The sequence below is a fragment of the Phasianus colchicus genome, chromosome 11 (genome assembly GCF_987193195.1).
Source record: "Phasianus colchicus chromosome 11, bPhaCol1.hap1.1, whole genome shotgun sequence".
Taxonomy (NCBI): domain Eukaryota; kingdom Metazoa; phylum Chordata; class Aves; order Galliformes; family Phasianidae; genus Phasianus; species Phasianus colchicus.
Genome location: NC_143446.1, coordinates 8,780,244 through 8,803,033, shown reverse-complemented (window position 1 = coordinate 8,803,033; position 22,790 = coordinate 8,780,244). Strand labels below are relative to the sequence as shown.

The 22,790-nt window shown below is 45.1% G+C and overlaps 1 protein-coding gene across 3 annotated transcripts; it reads left to right on the top strand.

Moving 5' to 3' along the window:
* The first annotated feature begins 563 nt into the window (after positions 1-563).
* WNT5A (Wnt family member 5A) lies at positions 564-14,216 on the top strand. 3 transcript variants are annotated; one of them, XM_031608309.2, is made up of 5 exons: positions 564-821; positions 3,317-3,450; positions 4,593-4,858; positions 9,543-9,835; positions 11,339-14,216. In XM_031608309.2, exons 1-5 carry the CDS (start codon positions 816-818, stop codon positions 11,795-11,797), a joined length of 1,158 nt encoding a protein of 385 aa, XP_031464169.1. In that variant the 5' UTR covers positions 564-815; the 3' UTR covers positions 11,798-14,216. The 3 variants fall into 3 exon arrangements, with proteins under 3 accessions (XP_031464169.1, XP_031464177.1, XP_090004300.1); XM_031608317.2 differs by lacking the exon at positions 564-821 and adding an exon at positions 2,690-3,011; XM_090148174.1 differs by lacking the exon at positions 564-821 and adding an exon at positions 3,214-3,233.
* Positions 14,217-22,790: the final 8,574 nt, after the last annotated feature.

The window sequence follows — 22,790 nt, the reverse complement described above, 5'->3', positions numbered from 1 at the left end:
AAGCCTCGGACTTTTCCCCTCCCCCTGCCCCTACTCGCCGTGCAGGAGCAGTCGCCCCTAAGACAGACACACGCGTGCACAAGGGTCCCCTCCCCCTGTTCTGCAGAAACTTTCGGCTGTTGTTGTTGTTGGGATTTTTTATTATTTTTTTTTTCTGGCATTTTTCTTCTCTGTGTAAAATGGAGGGAGGCAGCCCGAGGAACGCTCTGCAGCCGCGGACGCGCCCCGCCGCGCCGCCCGGCCTCTGAACGAGCGGAGCGGTACGGAGGGGCGGGCGGGGAGCGCCGCTCTGCTCCTCTCGGCTCCCCCCGCCCGGTGGGCGCAGAGCCGCCGGGGCCGGGAGCGCGGGGACCCCGCGGCGGCCCCACCTGGGCTCGGGCTGCCGGCACGGATCGTCGCCCGCGGCGCTTTCGCTGCCGCTTGTGAAGATTTTTATTTGCTTCCGCACAATCACGCCCACGGGCGCTGTGTGCGTGTGTGTTGGGTTGGCTTTTTTTTTTTTTTTTTTTTGGAGGGGGGGCTTTTTTTTTTTTTTTTTTCTTCTTTTTGCCTCTTTCTTCTTCTTCTGGTGGTGGAAAGCCCTAATTACTGCGATTGCTGATGGACCTTGGAAAGAAGGCTGCGCCGGTGCCCCGCTCCGCAGTCGGACCCGCTCGTCGCCCGCCGCCCCCCGCCAGCCCCGCGGGCCCCCGCGCTCCCCCGGCAGCCGGAGGAGAGCGCCCGGCTCCCGCCCGCCAGGATCGGATCTCGCCTCGCCCTTTCCCCCTCAGCTCCGCTTGGATTACAGCGCTGCCGCCGCTCGCTGATCCCGCGCCATGGAGGTGAGTCGGGCGCGTTGCGGGGCGGCTCTGCGGGTTCCCTCAGCGGGGCTCACAGCCCCCCCCCCCCCACAGCTCCCCCTCCCCGCCTGGAAAAAGTTCCTTTATTTTCTTTCTTTCTATTTTTTTTCTTTTTTTTTTTTTTCTTTTTTTTTTTCTTTTTTTTCCACGCGGTGCCGCCGGTGGCTGCGCACCCGGTGCCCCATCCCGGCGGCGTTAAAGACATCGGCCCGAACTTCCCCAACTTCCCCGTGGAGGATCGCTGTGGAGGAGCCCGGCGCCGGCGCTCCGGTGCCTGTGCCTTTAAGGAACGCTGGCTGGGGGCCAGCCGAGGACCCGGAGTCAGCCCCCCCCTCTCCCCCCCCTCCACCCCCCTTTAACTTTATTCTAAGTTTCTGGAGATTATCACTCTGCATCTGCAGAGGGTCCCGCCTGGGGCAGAGCGGAGGATCGCGGCTCCTCGGGGTCCCCTCGGCGCTGCGAGGACTCCATGTTGGAGAGCCTTTTCCTTGTTTGTTTGTTTGTCGTTGGCAATTGTATGCTAACTCGGTGGGTCACCCAGAGTTCAGGCGGATCGAGCCCCGACGTTCCCCCGGGTCGCGTCCTCCCCGGGGGCTGCCCGCTCCGAGGCGGCCGCCCCCCGCGGACAGCCCCCGGCTGCCCCCTCTCCCCCGAGCCGCGATCACGGTGCCGCCCGCCCGCAGGTAGCAGCGTTGCCGGCGCTCCAGATGCCCTCGCGGCTCTCCAGACGCCCCGTGTAAAACACGATCACAGGCGTAAAGCCGCCGCCTTCATCTCGGCGACGAGCGCGGGATACGCATGGGGTGCATTAAATACCACAACCCGATCTCCGCGGCCCTACAAAGTTGAAAACGGTGCCTCGCGCTCCCGATGGCCAATCCCGCCGTGCTGCCGGCGAACCTTTTTTTTTTTTCTCCCCTTTCCCCCCCTCCCCCCTTTTTTTTTCCCTTTTTTTGTTGTTGATGGCAGCCTGTCAGCTGCTCCGTGCAGTGGAGCCGAACTCCTGGGCGCAGGTGTCTCCTCCCGCTCCGGGAGGGCGAGAAGAGCGCTGGGGGCAGCGAGAGGTGCCGTCGGAGGGCAGCGGCCGCCCGGCGCCCCCCGGGGGCTGCAGCGGCCGAGGCCGCCCCCTGTCGGGAGCGGAGCACCAGCGCTGCGAGCCAGGAGCTGCGGGGGGCACCGGACCTCCGGAACGAAGTAGGGAGGTACGAGGCTTTAGGCTCGCAGCCCGCCAGCACCGAGCTGGCGTCCCGCTGGCGTGCCGCTGCGGTCCGGTGTCTTCGAAGTTCTCAGGCTCGGGCAGCTGCGCGGCGTTTTTTTAGCGTTGTTATCTGAGGAATTCGTGGATACAAAGAAATAAACCCCAAACCCACCCCGTGGTGTTCGCGGGCCGTAGAAAGCTCCCAGCACAGAGTGCTCAGCCCCGTCCCTTGGTCGTTATGTGGCTGTCGGACCTCTCCCGAGCCTTGTCCCGTTCGAAACGCAGCGAGGAGCGGGTCGCTCTGTCGGGGCTGAGCCCCGCAGGGTGGACGCGGCGGGGCCCGGTTCGCCTGGCGAAGGGCTCCAGGGTGATGGGGATGGCCCCGCCGCGTTCCAGTGCTCTCGTGGCAGCGATCGGTCCTCTTCTCCCGACCCTTTGCAAACAGAAATAAATTAGGGTTAAGAACACCTTGGTTTCGGCATTGAGGGCTTTTTAAGAATGAATAGGGAGCCCCCAAGTGTCGAAATGCCTTTTTTTTTTTTTTTTTCCTCCTTCCAAGGGGAGGGGAAATTTAAAAAAAAAAAAAAAAAAAAAAAAAAAAAGCCAGAACCGTGAATGGCACTGGTTAGCGAATTAAAGAGTCCCGCGTGAGGACGCAGACGGATCTGCGGGACCTGTCGGGGGAGCCTTGGTCTCCCGGGCCGGCAGCTTGCTTGCTGCTCGGGGCTGCGGGCACCGACCGGACCCGGCGTCGCCGTCGGGGTTGTCACCACGCTGCCAGCGCCGAGCTCGGGGAGCGGAGGCTGCGGCGGGATGGCTTAGGCGTGCGGGCAGCGCCTTCCCCGGCCGGTGGGGGAGGGCCGAGTCCGGCACCCCCGTCCCGCTCGGGCTCTCTTCGCAAACCTGAAGCTGCTTTTCGCCGGCCGGGAGCGCTCCGTGTCCGCGGCGCTGGCTCCGGAGCGAGGAGCAATGGGGTAAAGCGCGGTCCGTGGGGTGCTGATAGCCCCGGGGTGGCGGGGAGGGCTGGTCTGGGGTCCGCCGTGCCCGTCCCGTCCCGCCCCGGCGGGGTGCGGAGCGGTGCGGCCGCCCCGGGAAGGCGGTGTCCGGGGGTGGGGGCGCGGGGTGGCCCCGTCCGGCAGCAGCGCCGCGGCGGGGAGAAGGGCAGCGGAGGCAGCGCCGAGTTAAAAGGGGTCCGGGTACTTCCGTTGTTTAAACTTGAATACTCGAAAATGGTCTGAGAAGCAATAAACAATCTGATCCTTTTTTCTCCCCCCTCTAGAAATCCACTGCAGTATTAATCCAAGGAGGTGCTCTGGGGACAGTTGGCAGCACAATGGCTTCTCAGTACCTCGTAGTGGCTCTGGCCATCTTCTCCTCTTGTACCCAGGTTGTAATAGAAGCCAGCTCTTGGTGGTAAGCATCTCGTGTCGGCGTGCTTATAAAAGGGGGAGCGAAGTTTTGCTCGATGGAACGTCTGTGTGCTTGGTGTGTACTTTGTTTCTGGGGGAGTAGTGCATGAGGGGACTGCCGGGAGCCGTGTTGGGATGTGCTTTGCTGGAGAATGGATGTGTTTCTGAAGCAAGAGCAATTGTGTAGCAGCCTGTGCTGCAAAATTCAGTTTTTTAGAATGCTGTAGATTCTCTATGGATTTCATCATCCTTAAATTTGTAGAATTGCTTCTCTTCTACAAGACTTGCTTCAGCTCTCTCAGAAGAGATGTTTTGTATATGTGAGAGAAACTATGGAATTACCCTCAAGAACTTCTATGAAATTAAAATTTAGGTTCGAATTTTTTTGCAGCTTAAATGTTTATAAGTATATTTTGTTACAAAGAAGAACATTTTATATTTCTGCTTTGGCAACTTAACTATTTCTCGACCACGTACGGTGTGGGGAGTCCTTGGAATAGGCGTTCTCTCCTCCTTTGGTCGATTCTTTTGGGATGAATCAACATTTTCTAACTAAAATGTATTGTGTAAGTGTTCCTGAAGGGCACTTAAAGAATTTAGAGGACAAAGTTGATTTTGTTTACAATGCTGATACTTCCCTCTGTGCTCACATGTGCACTGGGAAGGAGCTGGAAGCAGTATGAAACAAGTTCAGAACTTCTGCCTTCTGAAAGGTTTCTCTGCTTTTGTTAGAGCAGACAGAAATCCAGACTTACATGTAAAGTGTATGAGAAATGTGAAATGAGAACTGGGTGTTTTCTTTTTCTTTTTTCATTTTTTTTGCTTTTTGCATTTTTCTGCCTTGCCGTTGTTTGGGTCTTCTGCTATTTTCTCTGCATCCACTTAAGTTAGAGAAAGATTGCCTGGATACGAGTCTTATTTCAGTCCATAATCTGTGGTGAGAGCCACATGGGTGGGAGCTTATAAGCTCTGTTTTATGCTGTCGCTAAAGTAAAAGTTTCGGATTTATGTAATTTTTTTCCCTCACCTGCTAGCAAAAACGAGGAGTCACAGACTCAATGTTTATATATAAGATAGAGTTTGGTTTGGGATTTGTAGACTTTTGTTTTGTTTTCTCTTTATTAACCCAAATCTTTCTTTACACAGGTCTTTAGGGATGAACCCTATGAACCCCATGAACCCTGTGCAGATGTCAGAGGTATATATAATAGGAGCCCAGCCACTATGTAGCCAACTAGCAGGGCTTTCCCAAGGACAGAAGAAACTCTGCCAGTTGTATCAGGACCATATGCAGTTCATTGGAGAGGGTGCAAAGACCGGCATTAAGGAATGCCAGTATCAGTTCAGACATAGAAGATGGAATTGCAGCACTGTGGACAACAACTCTGTTTTTGGCAGAGTCATGCAGATAGGTAGGAAGCAACATCTTTATGATTAAACTCTTGTCTAAGGATATGTATGGCACATAATGTTCTGCATTTGAAGCTCTTGCCAGGGTTCTTACTGCATACTGTATACAACCAAATGTTTTTTAAAGTTGGCAAAGGAATTGAATTATTTTTAGCCAGAGGTGATTTCCCACCACTGTCCAGCCATGTCTTTTGGAAAGCAAAGCAGGAATACACATCTGCGTATGGGAATACATTAGAAAGGAAAATGGAGCCCTGAAACCTCCTTTTAGAAAACCTGAGACAAAAAAAAAAAAAAAAAAAAAAAAAAAAAAAAAAAGGCAAACAAAGAAAATTAAAACCAGCAGCGTCTTGTAAAATGAAAGATGTCCATGCTTAGCTCCGGAGTTAGTGGCTGCATAGTAAATTGCTCTTGGTCTGGAGGTTAACTGAAAATTGCTGCTCTGTCTATTAGTGTTTATAGGCAATTCCTTCTTGCTTATTTCCAGATATGCTAGCTTCTTTTTCTTTGTGAGAAAGTTCGATTTGTGTTGAAAATAACATAGCGGGGGAATTGGCATGAAATCAGTTCTAACAGGGCCAAATGTGTGATTGCCCATGCAGGTCGTGTTTGCTGTAAGCACGAAGCTGGTAGGAGGGACAGATTCCTGTGAAAATCTTACCATGATTTGGTGGGCACCCAACCCTTTCCCCATGAGATTGTCTTTGAAATGTGCTTCTCCAGTGCTGACGTGCTGCCTGCTTGTCCTGTTGTTTAAGGACCACTGCGTATTTTAAGAGTCATAGCAAAAATTTAGCTGGTGCTACCAAACCGGGTCCATGGTGGAACCTTCCTCTGACATTCCCACGTCAGATGTCAGATACTGTGCAGCAACTGGGAAAGCTCAGTTTTTCTGAGTGACGGATAGGAGCTTCTGTGTAGTGATGAGTGTGCTGACAAACCCAGTGTTGCTTTTTACCTAGGTAAGGTTTTGAAACTGGATTAAAGCTGGCTTCACTTGTGAATGGGGTAACTCCAGTAGAGATTGAAGGAATACCACTAATTCACGTTTGTTCTCTATTTTTTTTTTTTTTTTTTAGGAAGTGTTTTTTAATCTGGAGATTGTCAGATAAATAAAAGCTATGTATTGTGTAAAAGTATCTAATTGGGGCAGCTGGTTTCAGGCATACAGCCTTCCTGAGGCTTTCTCCAAGCACAGTATTAACACCCCCCATGGAGCGTTTCCTTTTGGCCCAACCTGAGCAGAGATCTACAAGCATATGAAACATGAAAGGAAACTTTTTCTGTTCTAATAAGCTAACAATTGCCAGTTAAGTAATCTGTTTGAAAATTGGGCCTTCGTCCCTCAGCCCTTATTTGTTATTCAAGCAAGTGAAAATGAGCTCAAGGGGACTGCTGGTGTGAAGAAATGTGCGGGATTGGGCCCGTGATTGTGGTGTCTGTCTATGAAATAGGAGTTTCTGCCCTCCCTGAGTATGATGGATCTATTTAGAGGTGGTTTCTTTCAAGTTAAATAACTTTGCCGCACCCTTCTCCTGGATATGACTGTATTAGCTGATGTCTACACAGCAATTTATCATGTAATTAAGCCACTTATTCTAATTGCAGATGGAAGCAAGGTTAATAGCCATATTCAGGAGTTAAAGATCCTAAAGAGTGTATTCATGGAGAACAAGAAAGGTGTTGTCGGTGCCAGTGCTATTATTTCATGCTGACCTTCGGTAATGACCAGCTGCTGGTCTCTGAGTGGAAGGAAAAATGGGCACTTTTTAAGCCTGATCCAATTTAACTCCGCCTGCCTTACGCTGGCTTGTCGAGGGCTGTCAGCTCTTCCTTGCTCTCACCAGCGTGAGAAGGTTGTGGTGCACGTAGTCTGGGAGGGTTTTGTCATCGGGGCTCAGGCTGTTGCTGTTGTGCACGGAATGCCTGAGCAGAGCACTGACTGACAGCGCGGTAATTACCACTGCTCATAAATGGACAGTCTTTCTTCCAGGATTTATCTGGCAAAGTTAGCTAAAGCTGTACAAATAAACCCAGCGCTGGGTTTGGAAACTCGCTCTGTGGCTTATTGAACTGCAGCTTCAGGGCTTTTGTTCTTCGCTGCTCTCCATCGCTGATGGCCCCAGGTCAGGCGCGGTCCTTGCTGCCATCTCCTGGGCCCGGGGCTGGCAGCGCTGGGGCTGCAGAACAGTAAAGTGCTAACGTGAGGGAAAAGAGCTGTGTCCTCCCCCAGCCCGGTGTGCCGTGGTCTGAGCTATTCATGCTGAATGCTTTTCAAATACAGGACAAAGAACATTTTGTATCTTATGGTCAGGTATAAAAAAAAAAAAAAAAAAAAAAAACAACTGTTCTGTTCTCGCAGACTTATTCATATCAAGTGTAAGGCTCAGCTCCTTGCTCTGTGGGTGGCTTCCTACAGAGTGTGTATGTTGAACAGTTCCATTTCTATGTGTTATATATATGGGAGAGAAGGGACTCGGACGTGTTTGGAATGTGTGTTTCCTTGCCATGGCTACAATAGAGAGAAATGCTTGGCTGTGGGAAAGGACAGGTTTGACAGTGAAGGAAAGTACAGTTGTGCCTAAAGACTTTAAGAAAAAAAGTAAAAAAAAAAAAGGAAAAAATTCAGAGCAACTCATCCACGTAGAATCATCACCCTTCCTGTGTTTGTGGGGTCGATGACTTTAAGCAGTGCTGGATTGCAGCCTGGGGAAATCTGCTTCAGCACTTGATGCTGCTTTATAGTTTGCTTAAGGGAGAAAGGTGGGGGCAATCCTCCTTTGTGTACCCCAGCCTTTCCTTCTGTGTCCCACTAAGAGCAAATTCTTTAAAACACGCTCCAAGGTAATAATGAATATTAGTTAAAAAAAAAGCCAGCTTTGTGGGTTTAAATCCTGCAATAAACAGCATAGTTAATCATGTGAAAGCACGAGCTAACTAAACATGAAAAAGAATAAAATGGAAAGGAAGAGGCGAGTCCTGTGGTCCAAAGCAGACCACGATTCTTTCCTCTAAATCTAGTGGAAATTTTGCTTAAGGAATTAATCCAAAAATGTGCATTACAGAACAAATGGGAACATTAAAATCTGTATGAGGTTCCCCCTGCTATAGTTTGCAGTAAATGCAAGGCATAAGTCAGCACATAAAGCCAAATCTTTTTTAACTGAAAAGGCCACTCCTGTAACCCTTTACACCCATAATTCATGTAAGTACTTCCCCAGGCAGGTGTCTGGGAAAATAGAGCATTGTAAGTAGGGGGCAAAGTGCTTCTCATCTTCCTTAAAGCTGATCTTTCCCAACATAAGACTTCTGATTTTTCCCATTTAAAAACAGCATCTATTACTAGAATTAATCCAGTGGATGACAGCTGTTATATTAACAAAGCTGCTCTGAGTGTGGTGTCATCTTGATGTTAAATATGGTCCAGATTGTGAATTATTTATGTTCCAGAAGTACTCAAAAGGTCCTATTAAGTTTGATCTGGCATGGTAGGCCTTGTACTAACAGTTTTTGCCTCAAAATGTTGCTGCCTAAATACATATGATACGTCCAAAATGCAGCCTCTTAAAGACTTAGTTTTACAGAGTCCCGTGCTGTTCCCTGAGAAACTTGTAAAAGTAAGATTAGAAACAAGTTTTCTATTGATCAGACCAAAGATTGGGAATAGAACTTTGAAAAATGGAAAATGAAAAGATTATACTTAGTCTATTCTAAGTTATTCTGTGAATCCTTGTTGGAAAAGATCCAGCGCGATGTTGTTTCCTATGATGAAAAGCAAACTGCAAGTGGGTTTTCTGGTGCAAGTTCTGTGGGTTTTTTTTGTCTTTTTTTTTTTTTGTGTGCTGTTTTTGAAAGCCCTTCTAGTTGTAGTCAGGACTTGTTGGATCTTTAGAAAAGAGAGAGGGGAATTCAGGCTCTAAATGAAGGTGGGTTTAGACACTGTTGCAAGGGTGATACTTGGCCATGCCTTGCATTGTGGATATTGTACGTTTTTCTTCCCAACATTTGATTCTCGAGGTTTTCAATTTTCACTTTAGCATCTCAGATACAGGAGAAAACTTTCATAGCCTGCTGGTGCCATGGCTTTTTCTTCCCTGTAGTTTGTAAAAGTGATTGTCCTTGCGTTCACTTACCTACATCCATGGGAGCTGGAGCAGCACAGGTTGGTGCTGGCTGTCAGTAATGCCCTGCAGAAGGGCACAGCTGATGCACAGGGCAAGGAGCAGCACTCTGCCACACGTATACTTTTGTTAGCAGAAAGCTTTGCGAAATGCTGTAACTTTAAATAAATTGGAACTAGTGGGTGAAGTGCATAAATCATCTTTGAGAAGCAGTAATTTAGGAACCAGGCTTTTTCAAATTTGCATTTGCCTTGTCTCTTTTTCCAGAGAGCCGGGAGACTGCTGTCCTTCTGTCCCTGGGGGCAGGGCTGCTCCGCCATGTCGCTCCTCTGGGCACCAATGAGCAGCAGCCCCTACTCCTCATAAGCACCCGGTGCACTCCCATGGTTTTGGGCATATGGTACTCAACTTGGGTTTTTTGGCGTTTTGAAGGAGCACAATTCAGGGTTACTTGATGCTCTGGTAGGCAGATGAATGTTGGAGGCTCCTGGATGGCTCCTTCCATTGGGTGAGCTGGAACAGTGCACTTCGGCCCTCCCGTAATGCACCTCTTCTTTCCACACAGGCAGCCGGGAGACGGCGTTCACCTACGCAGTGAGCGCGGCCGGGGTGGTCAACGCCATGAGCCGGGCATGCCGGGAGGGCGAGCTCTCCTCTTGTGGCTGCAGCCGGGCCGCACGGCCCAAGGACCTGCCCCGGGACTGGCTGTGGGGCGGCTGCGGGGACAACATCGAGTACGGATACCGCTTTGCCAAGGAGTTTGTTGACGCCCGGGAACGGGAGAGAGTTTACCAGAGAGGCTCATACGAGAGCGCTCGGATCATGATGAACCTACACAACAATGAGGCCGGGAGGAGAGTAAGTGCCTCTGTCTTTTCGAGTCCCTCCTTCTGAGGAAGGTTTGGTTGGTCACCTGCCACCAAGCCTTGCTTCTGTTTTGATGCATGAGACAAAAAAAATGGAAAAGGCGGGTATAGGTGGCTGGAGAGCGTATGCATTCATGTTGTTCCTCATTGCCTTTCCCATGGAGCGCTGGAGCTGCTATGCATTGTGTTTCCTTCCACACTGGATCACCAGCAGTGCCCAACTCACTGCATGTTTTATTGGTTTGTGTTTCCAATCGATACCGTGTGTGCTGAGGGCTTGTTGTTTGTCTGGAACAATGCTGCAGGATTATTCCCATTTTTTATTTCCTGCTTTGAGAAGATGTGAAAAGCTTCTCCATATTATGAGAAAACATCATCTTCTATAGTTAAACATGTCTTTATGGTTTCTTTAATCTCAAAAAATGCCTTAAATGAATGGGTGTAATCTTTTTCTTTTTTAATAGTCTGAATACGAAGAGCCAAAGTCATTATTTTCCTAGAGCTTTGACATGCCAGACATAGTTGGCTGGAGATTTTTCACTTGTGTTCTAAGGTGAAGTAGGATGAAAGATAATTGAAAATTAATAGTATTTAAATGTGAGAGGAGGGTGTCTGAAAGCAGTGGACAGGCCAATTTACCATTACTGAGAAGAAAAATGACACATTCACAGTTGCTAATGGAGACTCAAGCAGTTTCTCTTTCCTTAGCCTCATCTTTGCGGTGCCATTTGGCAGCACTAAGACTTTCTGTAACTGCTGGGTGGAAGTTGTCTATGGTATCATCTAATGTGTCAGACACCAGGATTTTTGGGTTGGTGTCAACACCGACTCTTATTTCTATTTGTACAGGGCAAATGACTGATATTTCTTTGCCAAAGCTTTGTAAAGAGGATATTGCTGTGTAGCTCTGTCTTCCACCCATAGGTGTTTGGGGGTTTCTTTTTGGATGAAGTCTCTGTTGCAGAACAGTATTTGGGATAGGGGAATGATGCTGAGCCAAGAGTAGACAATTGGCTGCAGCTGAGTCAGGAACAAGCGGAATCTTAACTCTTTCCCTAATTGCAGCCTCAAGCCGAGATCAATAGAGAGAGTAACTCGGATAGAAAATAAAGGGATGTTTTACATTTCTCAATGAAACAGCAAAATCTTTCTCTGGCACGAGAGAGAATTCCTAAAATTTGAATGCAGCGTGACTGATGCTGCTGTCTAGTCGATGTGTGTGTTGCCACATCTGTTTGTGTGGTGAAGGCAGGGGGCTTGAGAGAGCTCTCCCCCCTCCCCTGCCCCTTTGTCTGGGTTAACAGGATGCAAGGAGTGCATGGTGTGTATGTGCTTTCTGCCCTCCTGCCCTATTGCAGCAGGGAGGAGAGTGCCAGAGTGAATGCTGTGAGGTGTGAAGGGGAAGGGGACAGAGCAGGAAAAGAGGGGAATGAATACTGCCACAGCCATGCTAATCGTTCACCTTCCTTTTTGCTTTTCACCCTGCCTTCTCCAGACTGTATACAACCTGGCTGATGTGGCCTGTAAGTGCCACGGTGTCTCTGGTTCCTGTAGCCTGAAGACCTGTTGGCTTCAGCTTGCCGATTTCCGCAAGGTAGGCGATGCCCTGAAGGAGAAATACGATAGTGCTGCTGCCATGAAACTCAACAGCCGGGGCAAGCTGGTGCAGATGAACAGCCGCTTCAACGCGCCCACCATCCATGACCTGATCTACATCGATCCCAGCCCTGACTACTGCATGCGCAATGAGAGCACTGGGTCCCTGGGCACTCAGGGCCGCCTTTGCAATAAGACCTCAGAGGGCATGGATGGCTGTGAACTGATGTGCTGCGGCCGGGGGTACGACCAGTTCAAGACGGTGCAGCGAGAGCGCTGCCATTGCAAGTTCCACTGGTGCTGCTACGTGAAATGCAAGTTGTGCACAGAGATCGTGGACCAGTTTGTGTGCAAATAGGAGATGGACAAGGTGGGAGGAACTGCAGCCACCTGCCTGCGAGGGGTGTGGGCCCCTCACCCCTTCTACAGGACTTTTTCTGCTTTATTTATAGAGTCCAGTGAGTTGTTGTCTTCTTTTAAGGAAAAAAAAAAAAAGAAAGAAAAAAAAAAAAAAAAAGGGCGGGGAAGGAAAAAGGAAAAAAAGAAAAAAAGAAAAAAAAAAGAAAAATATAAAGATTGCAAAGAGAAGTGCCTGGAATCCTCTCTACGTCCATCCCAGAACTGTGTGCGTCTTATATTTTGGCAATAACAGGGGAGAACTTGAGAATATTTATTTTACAAAGTAAAAAAAAAAAAAAAAAAATGCAAAAAAACTTTTGAAAACAATAGAGTAGCTCGAGAGGAAAATCCAACATATCCTAATTAAGTCCCATGGGGCATAATACATGTGCAGTAGGCAGAGCAACCATGTAACGTGCTTGGGATGTTAGAACCATCCCTATGGATGTGAGGAACACACAGACCTGTCCATGACTTCTGGTTTCAGATGCTAGAAGTTGTCAGAATGGAGTATAGAAAGCTGTTCAGTACAACTGGGGCTCTGTAAATAAGGGGTGGTGTATTCAACACAAAGTGCAGTGTCAGTTGCATATCTGAATGCGCTCGCGTAAGTACATGATATCATTGGAGGGTAAAGAGCAAAGAATCATAAAGGCTTCAACTGCGCTATTCTTGAGTCATTGAATTTAGTTCCAGAACCTAACGAGACCAAAAAAAGCAAAAAAGACACACATACAGAAAAAAAAATCTGCCTTGATGAATAGCAAAATATTCCCCAAAGGAGAAATTGACCTTATTAGCTAATTGTGGTGTTGGAGTATCTCATCTCGCAGAGCGGCGTTTCAAGAGCCAAGGCCATGGTGGCTACGTGGGGCACGGCAGCCCGGTGGGAGGGCGGCTGTGTGCTCACAGGCAGGGAAGCTCCGAGCTTGCCGAGCTGCAGTCTCCCAGCCTGGAAAGCCCTTTGAAAACAGAATTCTTCAAATTTGAAAATGCCTTAAAAGTGGTGTAATAGCTGGCTATCTTTCGAAACACAGCTTGACAAAGAACTCCTCTAATTTTATGAGAAAATAAATCATTAGATATCCACTCTTGGAATGATTGATTTTTATTATTTTGTTGCAGATTTTGGGAACGCTTTCACTCGGGGAGACAATAGTTTCATACTTTAATAACACTAACCAGCTATTATAGTTCAAGGAAATGTTGCAGCGATACCAAATTTATCATCCTATGTCTTTAATACACATGCTTTAGATAATATATTGCAGATATACACTACAACTGTTCAGACTGTACTTGGGCAGTTACATATATATGGGAAAACTGTGGTCTGCTGGTGTCTGATATTTCAAAGCTTTTTGTACGTATATATTTTAATGATTTAAGAAATAATAAAACTTCAAATTACAGGGGCAGTTCATCCCCCCATTTTCTTTTTCAGATCTCTTCAGGTTGGTCGGTGATTCTAATGTTTTTGGTGTTAAAAAAATATTTTTGAAAAGCTTTTATAATTCAAAGAAGTAAGCCTCTTCCCAGCCTCAGGATGCTCTTGAGCTGTTGCTGGAGGCAGCACCCTGCACTTGCATTGATACCAGTCTGCTGATTACTTCTATTTCACTTACATGTTAGGGGCAATATTGATTGTTACTGAAAGGAAACACCTTAAAACTCTAAAACATGCTGCATTTGGCCCTTGATTTTTAGCTTTGAAATGGGAATTATTTGATGAACACTCTGTGTTCCCCCCGGTGCTGTGTGTTTACACAGGGTTTCCTCATTCGTTCAGATGCCTCTTTCCAGCTCGATCCCATGCAAAAAGTTCAAGAAATTGGTTTTGCAGATACCAAATGAGGAAAATCTTTCACTTTAGCCTAGTTGTACTAAAGCCTTAACTTTTCACAAGCCTATAAGCTGTATCATTAAGTTCATCTTGATCATTTATCAGCTTCTTAAATGGCGCTTTATTGCTCTTAATTTATTGTACAAGAACATATTTACCCCTCATCTTCAGATGTTTGCAAAGACTATCTTTAAAGTAAGATAAATAAATAAAGCACTAATTCATTGAATATGTCACTTTTCGTTTTCATTATACAAAAACTATGATCATTTTTTTCATTTGCTGAGTCACCTCTTGTTCCTTTTTATTGACTTCTGTCCGAGCAGAATCTTGTGATCCTAGCTATTAAAACACTATTTAATGTAAAATATTTTACTTGTCATTCAGATATGTAAATCTTCTATGTCCTTTCCTCTGTTCTGTACATTTAATGTACATATTTCTGTCTCGCGTGATTTGTATATTTCACTGTTTGTTTTTTTTTTTTTTTTTAAAAAAAGAAAGGATTATTACCATAATGGAAGATAGACTATAAAAATAAAACTTTGGTTGTATATTGGGAAGTGGTTTTAATTATCTTTCAGAAGAGGATTTGAAACAACGAACAGAGCTGATTTTTAAATTTACTACGTGGTAAAACAGGGAAGGGATTGTTTGCCAAACATACAAAATACATCTCGAAATTTTATTTCTATATTAAGAAAGCATACAGATGTAACTACTTTTTAAACAGAAGAAAAAGATATATCCAAGCCCCCATCCCTGTGAAATGGAAAGTTCAGAGATGGGTGAAGGGCTTCAGGGTGAACACTGCTCCCGTGGCTTGCCATAGTCCTGGGCAGCACAACTTCCTTGTGTAACGGCAGTGATGGCAGCGGGAGCATCCTGTGGTTTCTGAGGGGAATAAGATTTCAGAACTGGGTTTTGTCCGGTTTGAGCTGTGTGTGTGGTTTGTGGGGTGAGGTTGCAGGCCGCAGCCTGGTGGCGCGGGGCTGGCATGGTGACACGCGCATGTTGGTCCTCAGACTTCCTGCCATGAGCGGGTGTGAGCGTGGAAAGCAGAGAGGCCTTAAAAAAGGCAAAACACAGCGAGGGACCAGGCGTAAGGAAGAAAATGAAAAGTAATGTAAAAAATAAACCTCCTGCTTTAGGATTGCCTTTTCTTTGAACTGATATAAGTCACCATTTTGTTCTGCTTATACAGATCTTGATGAATTAATGGCCTGTTCTACCTCTCTTCCTCTGCTTCTCTTCTTTTTTTTTTTTTTTTTGTCCTTTTTTTTTTTTTTTGTCCTTTATTTTTCTGTCTTCTTCCTCTTTTTTTTTTTTTTTTTGCCCAAGGATAACCTTCTAACGTATCAAAACTCCTTCTGGCTGCCAAGAATGTATTATACCACAAACCAGTAGACCAACATCGTGTGTTTAAAATAGCGATTCTGGGCAAATGTAACGTTCTGTGGTCCTATTACTGACATCTGGTTCAGTTTTCCTTCACTAGTATATTGACCAGTATTCTTTATTGCAAAAACACAGCCACTATTTAGGAAAGTCAGCATTTTTTTTTTTGGACTGGATTGTATTCAAGCTCTTCCCAATAACAGAAAAGTTACCAAAGTTTTTCTTTATTGGCAGCAGTAAATATCTGTATTCAAAACAGTCATTATGGGTTCAGATCGAATTGTTTTTAATTTGCTGCAAAATTTATCTGCTGAATTTCGTTAAGAATACTGTTATCCCCTGGATTTTAATCTTGCATTTTTAGTAATCTTTTGTTCAGTCATGGCTTTTCCAATACCAGTTCTCACCCAAATTTTGCAAAATACTGAAGCCATAGATGTTAGCAGGAAGTGTACCAGGAACAGGGAGCAAACCTGAAGAACTGAATAGCACTGCCTGCAAAAACCAGCTGAAACCCTTCATTTTCTTAAGGACATATTTCATAGAATGACCTGACAAAGGTGGTACAGAACTTGTAGAACTTGGCGCTCAAGCTGGCAGAAAGACTGCTTTCCTTTTGGGTAAGGGCTCTTGCAAAATGATTTCTAAACCCTTGGGATGTACTTTGTAAAATGGTGATTTTACCGACCCAGGTAGGACCCTCATTTTTTACTTTTTTTTTCTTCTTTATTATATTGTCGAGGAAACTATGAAAACAAAGAGTAAAATAAAGGTCTTTTGAATATATCTACTTTTGTGTACAGATTATATTTGTACTTGTTGACTGCGGTAGTCTTAAAATTGCTTATCTAAGTCAGAAAAAAAAGAGAGAAAAGCGAGAAGTAAAAGAAGAGTCTTCCCTCCTGCTGCAGGCTCAGACGTATCTGTTGATGTTGCAGTGGAAGAAACAAACCACGGAGGAGCGCAGTGAGGGGTTTGTAAGTGGAACTTTTTGTTTTTTTAAAGGTATGATTTAAAAAATCAAATCTGTCTCATTCCCTGCTTTTATATAATGTTGCGTGTGTGCATTTGTGTATACTCTGCTGATATTTTCCAATTGTGTTGGCCAAATTCTGCTTTTAGTTATGGTTAGGCATCTCTCCTGACTTTGGTGGTGTCATATGAGCCTGACATTTTTTGACCAGACTTGAAGGTCCCCTTGCTCAAAGAGAATGCATATGAAATGTATCAGCCTTTCTTTTGCTGGCTGCTTGTTTAAACGTGGGTAACTGAATTATTGAGAAACAAATTCTGGGACTGCAGCTGCATAAGCAGTAATACAGTATATCCGTAGTGATGTTTCTATGCCATATTTCCTAATTTCCCCGTCAATTTCCAGTGCAGACAGCCTAGAATGCATGTGGTACATTCCTCCTGACATATTTTATAAGTGTAAAATAATTGTCAGTCAATGTTTCTATTGTAGAGATAAAATCAGCTATTTTGGGCTCTCATTATGTTTTTCTGAAGACTTCTTACCTGTGGCTGTATTGAACGCTGTTGGCTGGGAGCACTGGTGGACAGCACGATGTGAAGCTGCTTTTGGTAAAGTCTCTGGAATACAGGATGTGCAGTGTGAACATCGGTACACTGTATGCTTTTCTAGCCAGTGTTGGTTTACGTTGTGTTGTCTTTCCCAGCAGTCCTGCTTTCTCAAATGGTAATTGAACAGCAGCAGTCAAAATACTCAGCTGACAGAGGACCTCTGAACACTCCATAGGCAGCTATTCAAACACTTTCTGAACTGGTTTGACCCATTGCTGATTTATTCCAGATCCATTGCAAGGAATTCTAAAAATGCAAACTGAAGTGTAGAGTTTATAGTGTGTGTCACAGTTCTTTTTGGTTTGGTTTTGTTTTGTTTTTATAAAGCAGCCCAATCCCCAAATTTAAATTTTTTAATAATTATTTTTTGAAAATTCTTCTCTGGGTAACGAAGGAAATGTCCCCAGCACCATGAGGTCATGACCTGCACAAGTCCTTGGGTGACCCTCAAGGCCCAGCACAATTTGCAGTGTGAGGTACCTTGCAGAAACATCTCCCCTCCCCCCTCCCTGGCTCACCAGTGCAGCAGCTGCAGCTCGTTGGGCACTAATGGGGCTGCCTTCTGCATCTGCTCTAAGGAGAGACACCCCAGCACTTGGACATGCTGTCCTTCAAAAAGAGAAATGCATCTTCGTATAGCTTTCCTTGAGTAAGGGCTGGGATTTGCTTTCCTTGGCTATTGATTTTAGAAGAGCTGGAGCTTGGTAAGTACTGTTTTTTTGTATGTTTGTTTTTTAAAGGATTTGTGATGCGCCTCTGTGCTTTGTAAATCAGCAACCTTTGAGTAGTAAAGAGTAATCCCTGAGCAAACTGGAACTGGCTGTTGCTTGAGGCAGGGAGACTGAGATCATTAATGCTGTAAAATGGTCTTCAGCCAGGTTTTTGTGCTTTACTTTGTTGATGGGCTCCACAGCATGAAAAAGAGTTCTTACTCAGAAAGACATGAGCTAGCAAGTAGGGGAAGAGAAAAGGGGGAAAAAGAACAAGTTATAATGGGCAAATGCATTGATAGCAATCATCAGTACTTGAGAGCTATTATTGCTGCTTGATGTTCGTTAGAAACCAAGGATTTGTCCACTTCTGCATTTATGTTTTTTGGACAGGCATACTCCCTGGGTGATAAGCTCATGTTATATGGTATGTCTGTGGGTAAAGAGCCTGCGTGTGGGTCAAGTCTGAAGACTTAATGAACTGAACTTAAAACCATAGCCAAAGAAACATCTCCAAAAACTCTACAAAGTAAATGTATAATGTAAGATGTGTCAAACAAGTACTTTAAGAGTTACTGCTGCTATAGGAGGCCGGTGGTTACCTCTGTCAAAGATAATATGTCCATTTCTAGGCCAGGGTGCTATTCGATTTAAATAAGTACAACAAGATAAATACTGATTGTAGCAGCCTGCAAACAATTCCTTGGTAGTTATGTGCACTGTATGGAATGATGGGCAGTTACGAATTCTGGCAACCCTCATTATGCATGATGACGTGTTTGTACCTGAAAATACATTATATGTTATTTTAAGATTCGTAGAACTATCATGTGTCATGATCTGCATTGCATCACATATAGTTACTTATTTTTTGGCTGCAGTCTTCTGGTATATGGTGGGAATTTGAATGACTGGCAAAACTTATGGGGGAGGCTGCAACAGCTTGGTGCGAAAGACAAGGAGAAATGCGGTACGCAGCCCAGGCACTATGAGGTGAAAGATTTTTCATCCTGATTTTGTCTCCTGTAACAATGTGGTATGCGTAGATCCTGCATGACAGATGCTTTGGAAGAAGATGACAGGAGGACTTCATGAACGTAGGGCATAATTCATTCATAGTTAAGTACACAGACTGATCTACTAGTGTTGTCTTTGTAATGTCATTTGCATGCAATATTTATTTCTATATGAACATGTCAAATTCCAAGATCTTAACTAAAATGTAAGGTCTCTATTATAGCAGATTAAAAGCAGAATAAGCCCTAAAGAGGCCCGACGTAATAAAGAACTGAATATGTGCCTTGTTCTTACATTCTAGTGGATTTTGTTGGTACCTTGTTAAGATTCAAACAACGTCTTCAGGATTTGGCTGGCTAAAATGACAGATTAGTCATTGTGTAGGATTCTGAGAATAAAACATTTTTTTTTTTCTTCTCTTGAGGGGATGATATATGCCTTTTCTGGAGGGCATTTTTATCATAGAATCTGCTTTAATTTATAACTTAGTTTCTGATGCTCTCTGTGGTTAGAGAGTATGTAGAAACATCTATGCTTTGTGTAGACTCTGTCATCTCTTGTGTCTGCTTGTCCTTCTTGGTGGTATATATTTCAAATAGTTTAAGTTACTGTGGGCTTATTGTTTTGAAGCTTGACTTTTGAAAGTAGAGATCTTGAAAGATCCCTGGCTTATGGACCCTGCTATCTGAAATCTGTTGCCAAGTTCAGAGGAACTGCTTAGCAGAAATAAGCGGCAAAATTTAAATATTGGAATGAGGAGCTAGCTTGACTTTTATTCTATAAACCTGATGTGAGCAAGACTAGACAAAAATGTGTTTTCTTTGTTTTATCCCTGTGAAGAATTGAATCCATCCTCCATTCTTAGGTGATCTTCTGGAAGGAGTGAAAGGTTGTTGTCAAATGGAAGCTCTTTCCCTCATGTTGTGATGCTAGTGTACTTTTATTATAGACTGAGATCCTAAGGCTGTGCTGATTTCCTACGTGATTATACAATGCTCCAGGACACCTGTGTAAATAGCAAACAGAGAGGCTTTTTGTAGATACTAGATCTTAGATAAGTAGCTCTGAGAAATAATATAGGATCTCGGCTGTAAACCTCTGTTATATGCACTATGTATTTTTGGTCATTTGTTTATTATGAGAAGTACAGAAGCTGTTCCTCATAACATAATTTTTGTAAGGCTTGCACATGTAAATATTCATTTTGCAAATATTAAATGGAGGAGCATGAGAGAAACCATTAAGTCAATAGTTTCACAGTCCTCATTTCTGATTCTGAAGCTGATTTTCTCAAATGTTGCTCTGCTAACACTCAAATCTGTGTGCTCTTTAAGCCTCAGAGAGGAACTATGCAATTCCTCAGCCTTGGCCCTCTCTGGGTGTAGATCTCAACCAGAGATCTTTAATGGTAACAGATGTTTGCTGGAATCCTCCTCAGGGCGCTGCTGTTCTGGGTCAGGAGCGTGCGATGTTAATCAAAGCACCCTGTCCATCAGAGCCAGTTCTGGACCTGGACCTCCTCGTGGACTGGGGTTTTGGGGTGATGATGCTGGTGCAAGATTCTACAGGGATAAAATCAGCAGGAACTGTCCTATCTATCTCAGCTGCATCCTGCAGTAGGAGTGTCCTGGTATAATTAGCTTGGCTTGCATTAGTAACAATAGAGTGGAATACTGGAGTCTTTGCTTGTTTTCCTCTTTTCTTTCTCTGTCTCTCTCTGCATGTGTCTGTCTGTGCCCATAAAATTTATTCCAAAGATCCTCAGTAGGTAGAGTTCTGAGCTGCCAAATAATCACAGGACTCAGATTCCTGAAAAATATGCCCCTAAAAGCTACATGAATGTGTGCTGTGTAGGACCTCAGTATTTCATTGGAATGTTAACAGAATCACAGAATCGTAGAACCATTAAGGTTAGAAAAGACCTCTAAGATCATCAAGTCCAACCATCCACCTACCATTGCCCACTAAAGCACGTCCTTCAGTGCCATGTCTACACGTTTCTTGAGCACCTTCAGGTGACTCCACCACCTCCCTGAGCAGCCCGTTCCAATGCCATATTAGAAGTTCTTCCTAATATCTAACCTGAATGTCCCCTGGCACAACCTGAGACTGTTCCCTCTTGTTTTGTTATTGTTACCTGAGAGCAGAGGCTGAGTGATCCCCCCCACCTCGCCACCACCTCCTTTCAGGCAGTTGTGGAGAGCAATAAGGCCTCCCTTGAGCCTTCTCTTCTCCAGACTGAACAACCCCAGTTCCATCAGCTGCTCCTCATAAGTCTTGTGCTCCAGATCCTTCACAACTCCACTGCCCTTCTCTGGACATGCTCCAAGACCTCAGTGTCCTTCATTTAGCAAGGGACCCACAACTGAAAGCAGCACTTGGGGCGAGGAAGGGCGAGGAAGCGATGAGGTTTTTCTCATTGTTTACCAGTACTTATGGAGGAAGGTTGTTCTACGCTATTGCTTTTTAAGTGCTTAATAGGGCACCTATTAAGAGTGAATCATGTTTTTGCTTCTGAAAGTGGAGTGAAGAAAATAAAGGCAAGTTTACAAAAATGTGGATGTGGCAATACTGGCACAGTACAATTTCTGTTTGTATGTTTTTATGGACAATTCTGCAACCACATATCTGTAGTTAATAGTCTGTGTGTGTAGCTTGCTGGACAGCTGACTGACCCAGGATTTCCCATGGAGTCAAGGTTTCCTTACCCACAAAGCTCTTGTAGTGCAGGGAGGAATAAACAAGTCACGTGGGACACTCCAGTCAAGCACCTCAATTAACAAGAAAGTGCAGAGTCAATTCAGCACCCCGATGAAACTTCTGCTGTACAGCAGCTGTGTACAAAGAAGTGATTTAGATTCCAGATGCTTTGAATTTCTATGTACATTTCTTAAACTTAGATGATCCATAAGTATACTGGTTATTCAAGATCTCATTGTTACCCGGACTGAAACTTATTCAATGGTGTTGATGAGCCTTTTTTATTTTGTAGAGGACATAGTAAGCACTAATATCAAATGTGCTTAATTAGGGCAAAACCGCAATAGGCGGTGTGGTTTGCAGGACTTTGACGTTCCAAGACCATCAAAATATTAGAATAAGTAACAATGTGCCACAATTAATTAATCCAAGAAGATTTTTTCAGTGATTAATTTTTTTCCCCAGGACTCAAACTGATTTGTCTTTTTGGTGTTTATTAATTTAACATTTGATCTGAAAAAAATTCCCCAAGCTTCAAAGTTCAGCCTGTTCTTTAAGAGCAATCCAAAAATATGTTTCTTCAGGCCTCAGGCATTTCTGAAGTAGCTAAAGTTAAACAAAAACCATTTCTCTCCAACTCTGCAAATGTTCTAAAAGCTTTAAAGTGGCTCCTCACAGGGAGCCGGAGCAGAGAGGGAACCCCTGGGTTATTTTTGTTGCTGTGCAGTGGCACACGGTTTCCTGGAGGAAAGCTCTAGAATTATCGCTTTTCCATGTGTTTGTGTATGTTTTGCCTTCCTCTTTTCACCTCTGTTGCTGAGCCCCCCCCCCCTCCACCCCTGGGCCTGGATCCCTGTCGAGAAAGTCTGGAGAAGGTAAGGGTTAGGTCATCCTTCCAGCGAGGGTAAACTGAATTCATGTCTGAATGAGAAGATGACTCACTCGCGTCAGATGTGACTTTTTCCTAAGGCTTGTGTTGGAAGGGATGAAGAAGGACTTGCTTGTCCTGAAGAGCTGCACCATCACGCGGGAGGCTGGGTGACGTGCTTCCCCACTCTGTTTCCCTTTTGCAAGCTGCATTTTGCTCTGCAGTAAAACAGTGCTGGTAAGCCAGCCTGTATTTTGCTGGTTCCTTGCACTGCTAAAGCGGCATCCCTGAGGTTACAAGCGCTGTTGAGAATGCTTCTCTGGAGTAATTTTGGTGTGGTCTTATTTCGTTTTCCCAAGCAAAGACTGGTATTCACATAAGATGACAGCATGGCTAATTCACTGTGAGTGCAGGCTCTGATCATATAGAGGCATTTCTAAGGGAATTGCTTCACTGCTCTGAGGAGGCCCAACCCAAGCTAGTAATTCTGCTTCCAGTTTGGTTAAGATCTATGTGTGTCTGAAGGGTTTCCACTTGCAGCTCACTTCTGGAAGTTTCTGCCCCGAGCTCTGCCCGCCCCATGAAGCAGTCTTTCAGCTTGCAGCTTGGGTTTGAGTGGACTGGGGCACTTGTCAGGACTTGGCTGTCGTATAACATGTCTCGCAGTGGGGAGACACATTAAGTTTGCCCAGACAATTGTATTGTACGTTAAAATATCTGCTGTTGCACTTACATCATATGACAGCTAGTTGTGCCACATCACAGGCAAGAGTTTGACATATGTTGCAAAATAAAAGTTGCCAGTCATGGACACTTTTTTTTTTTTTTTTTT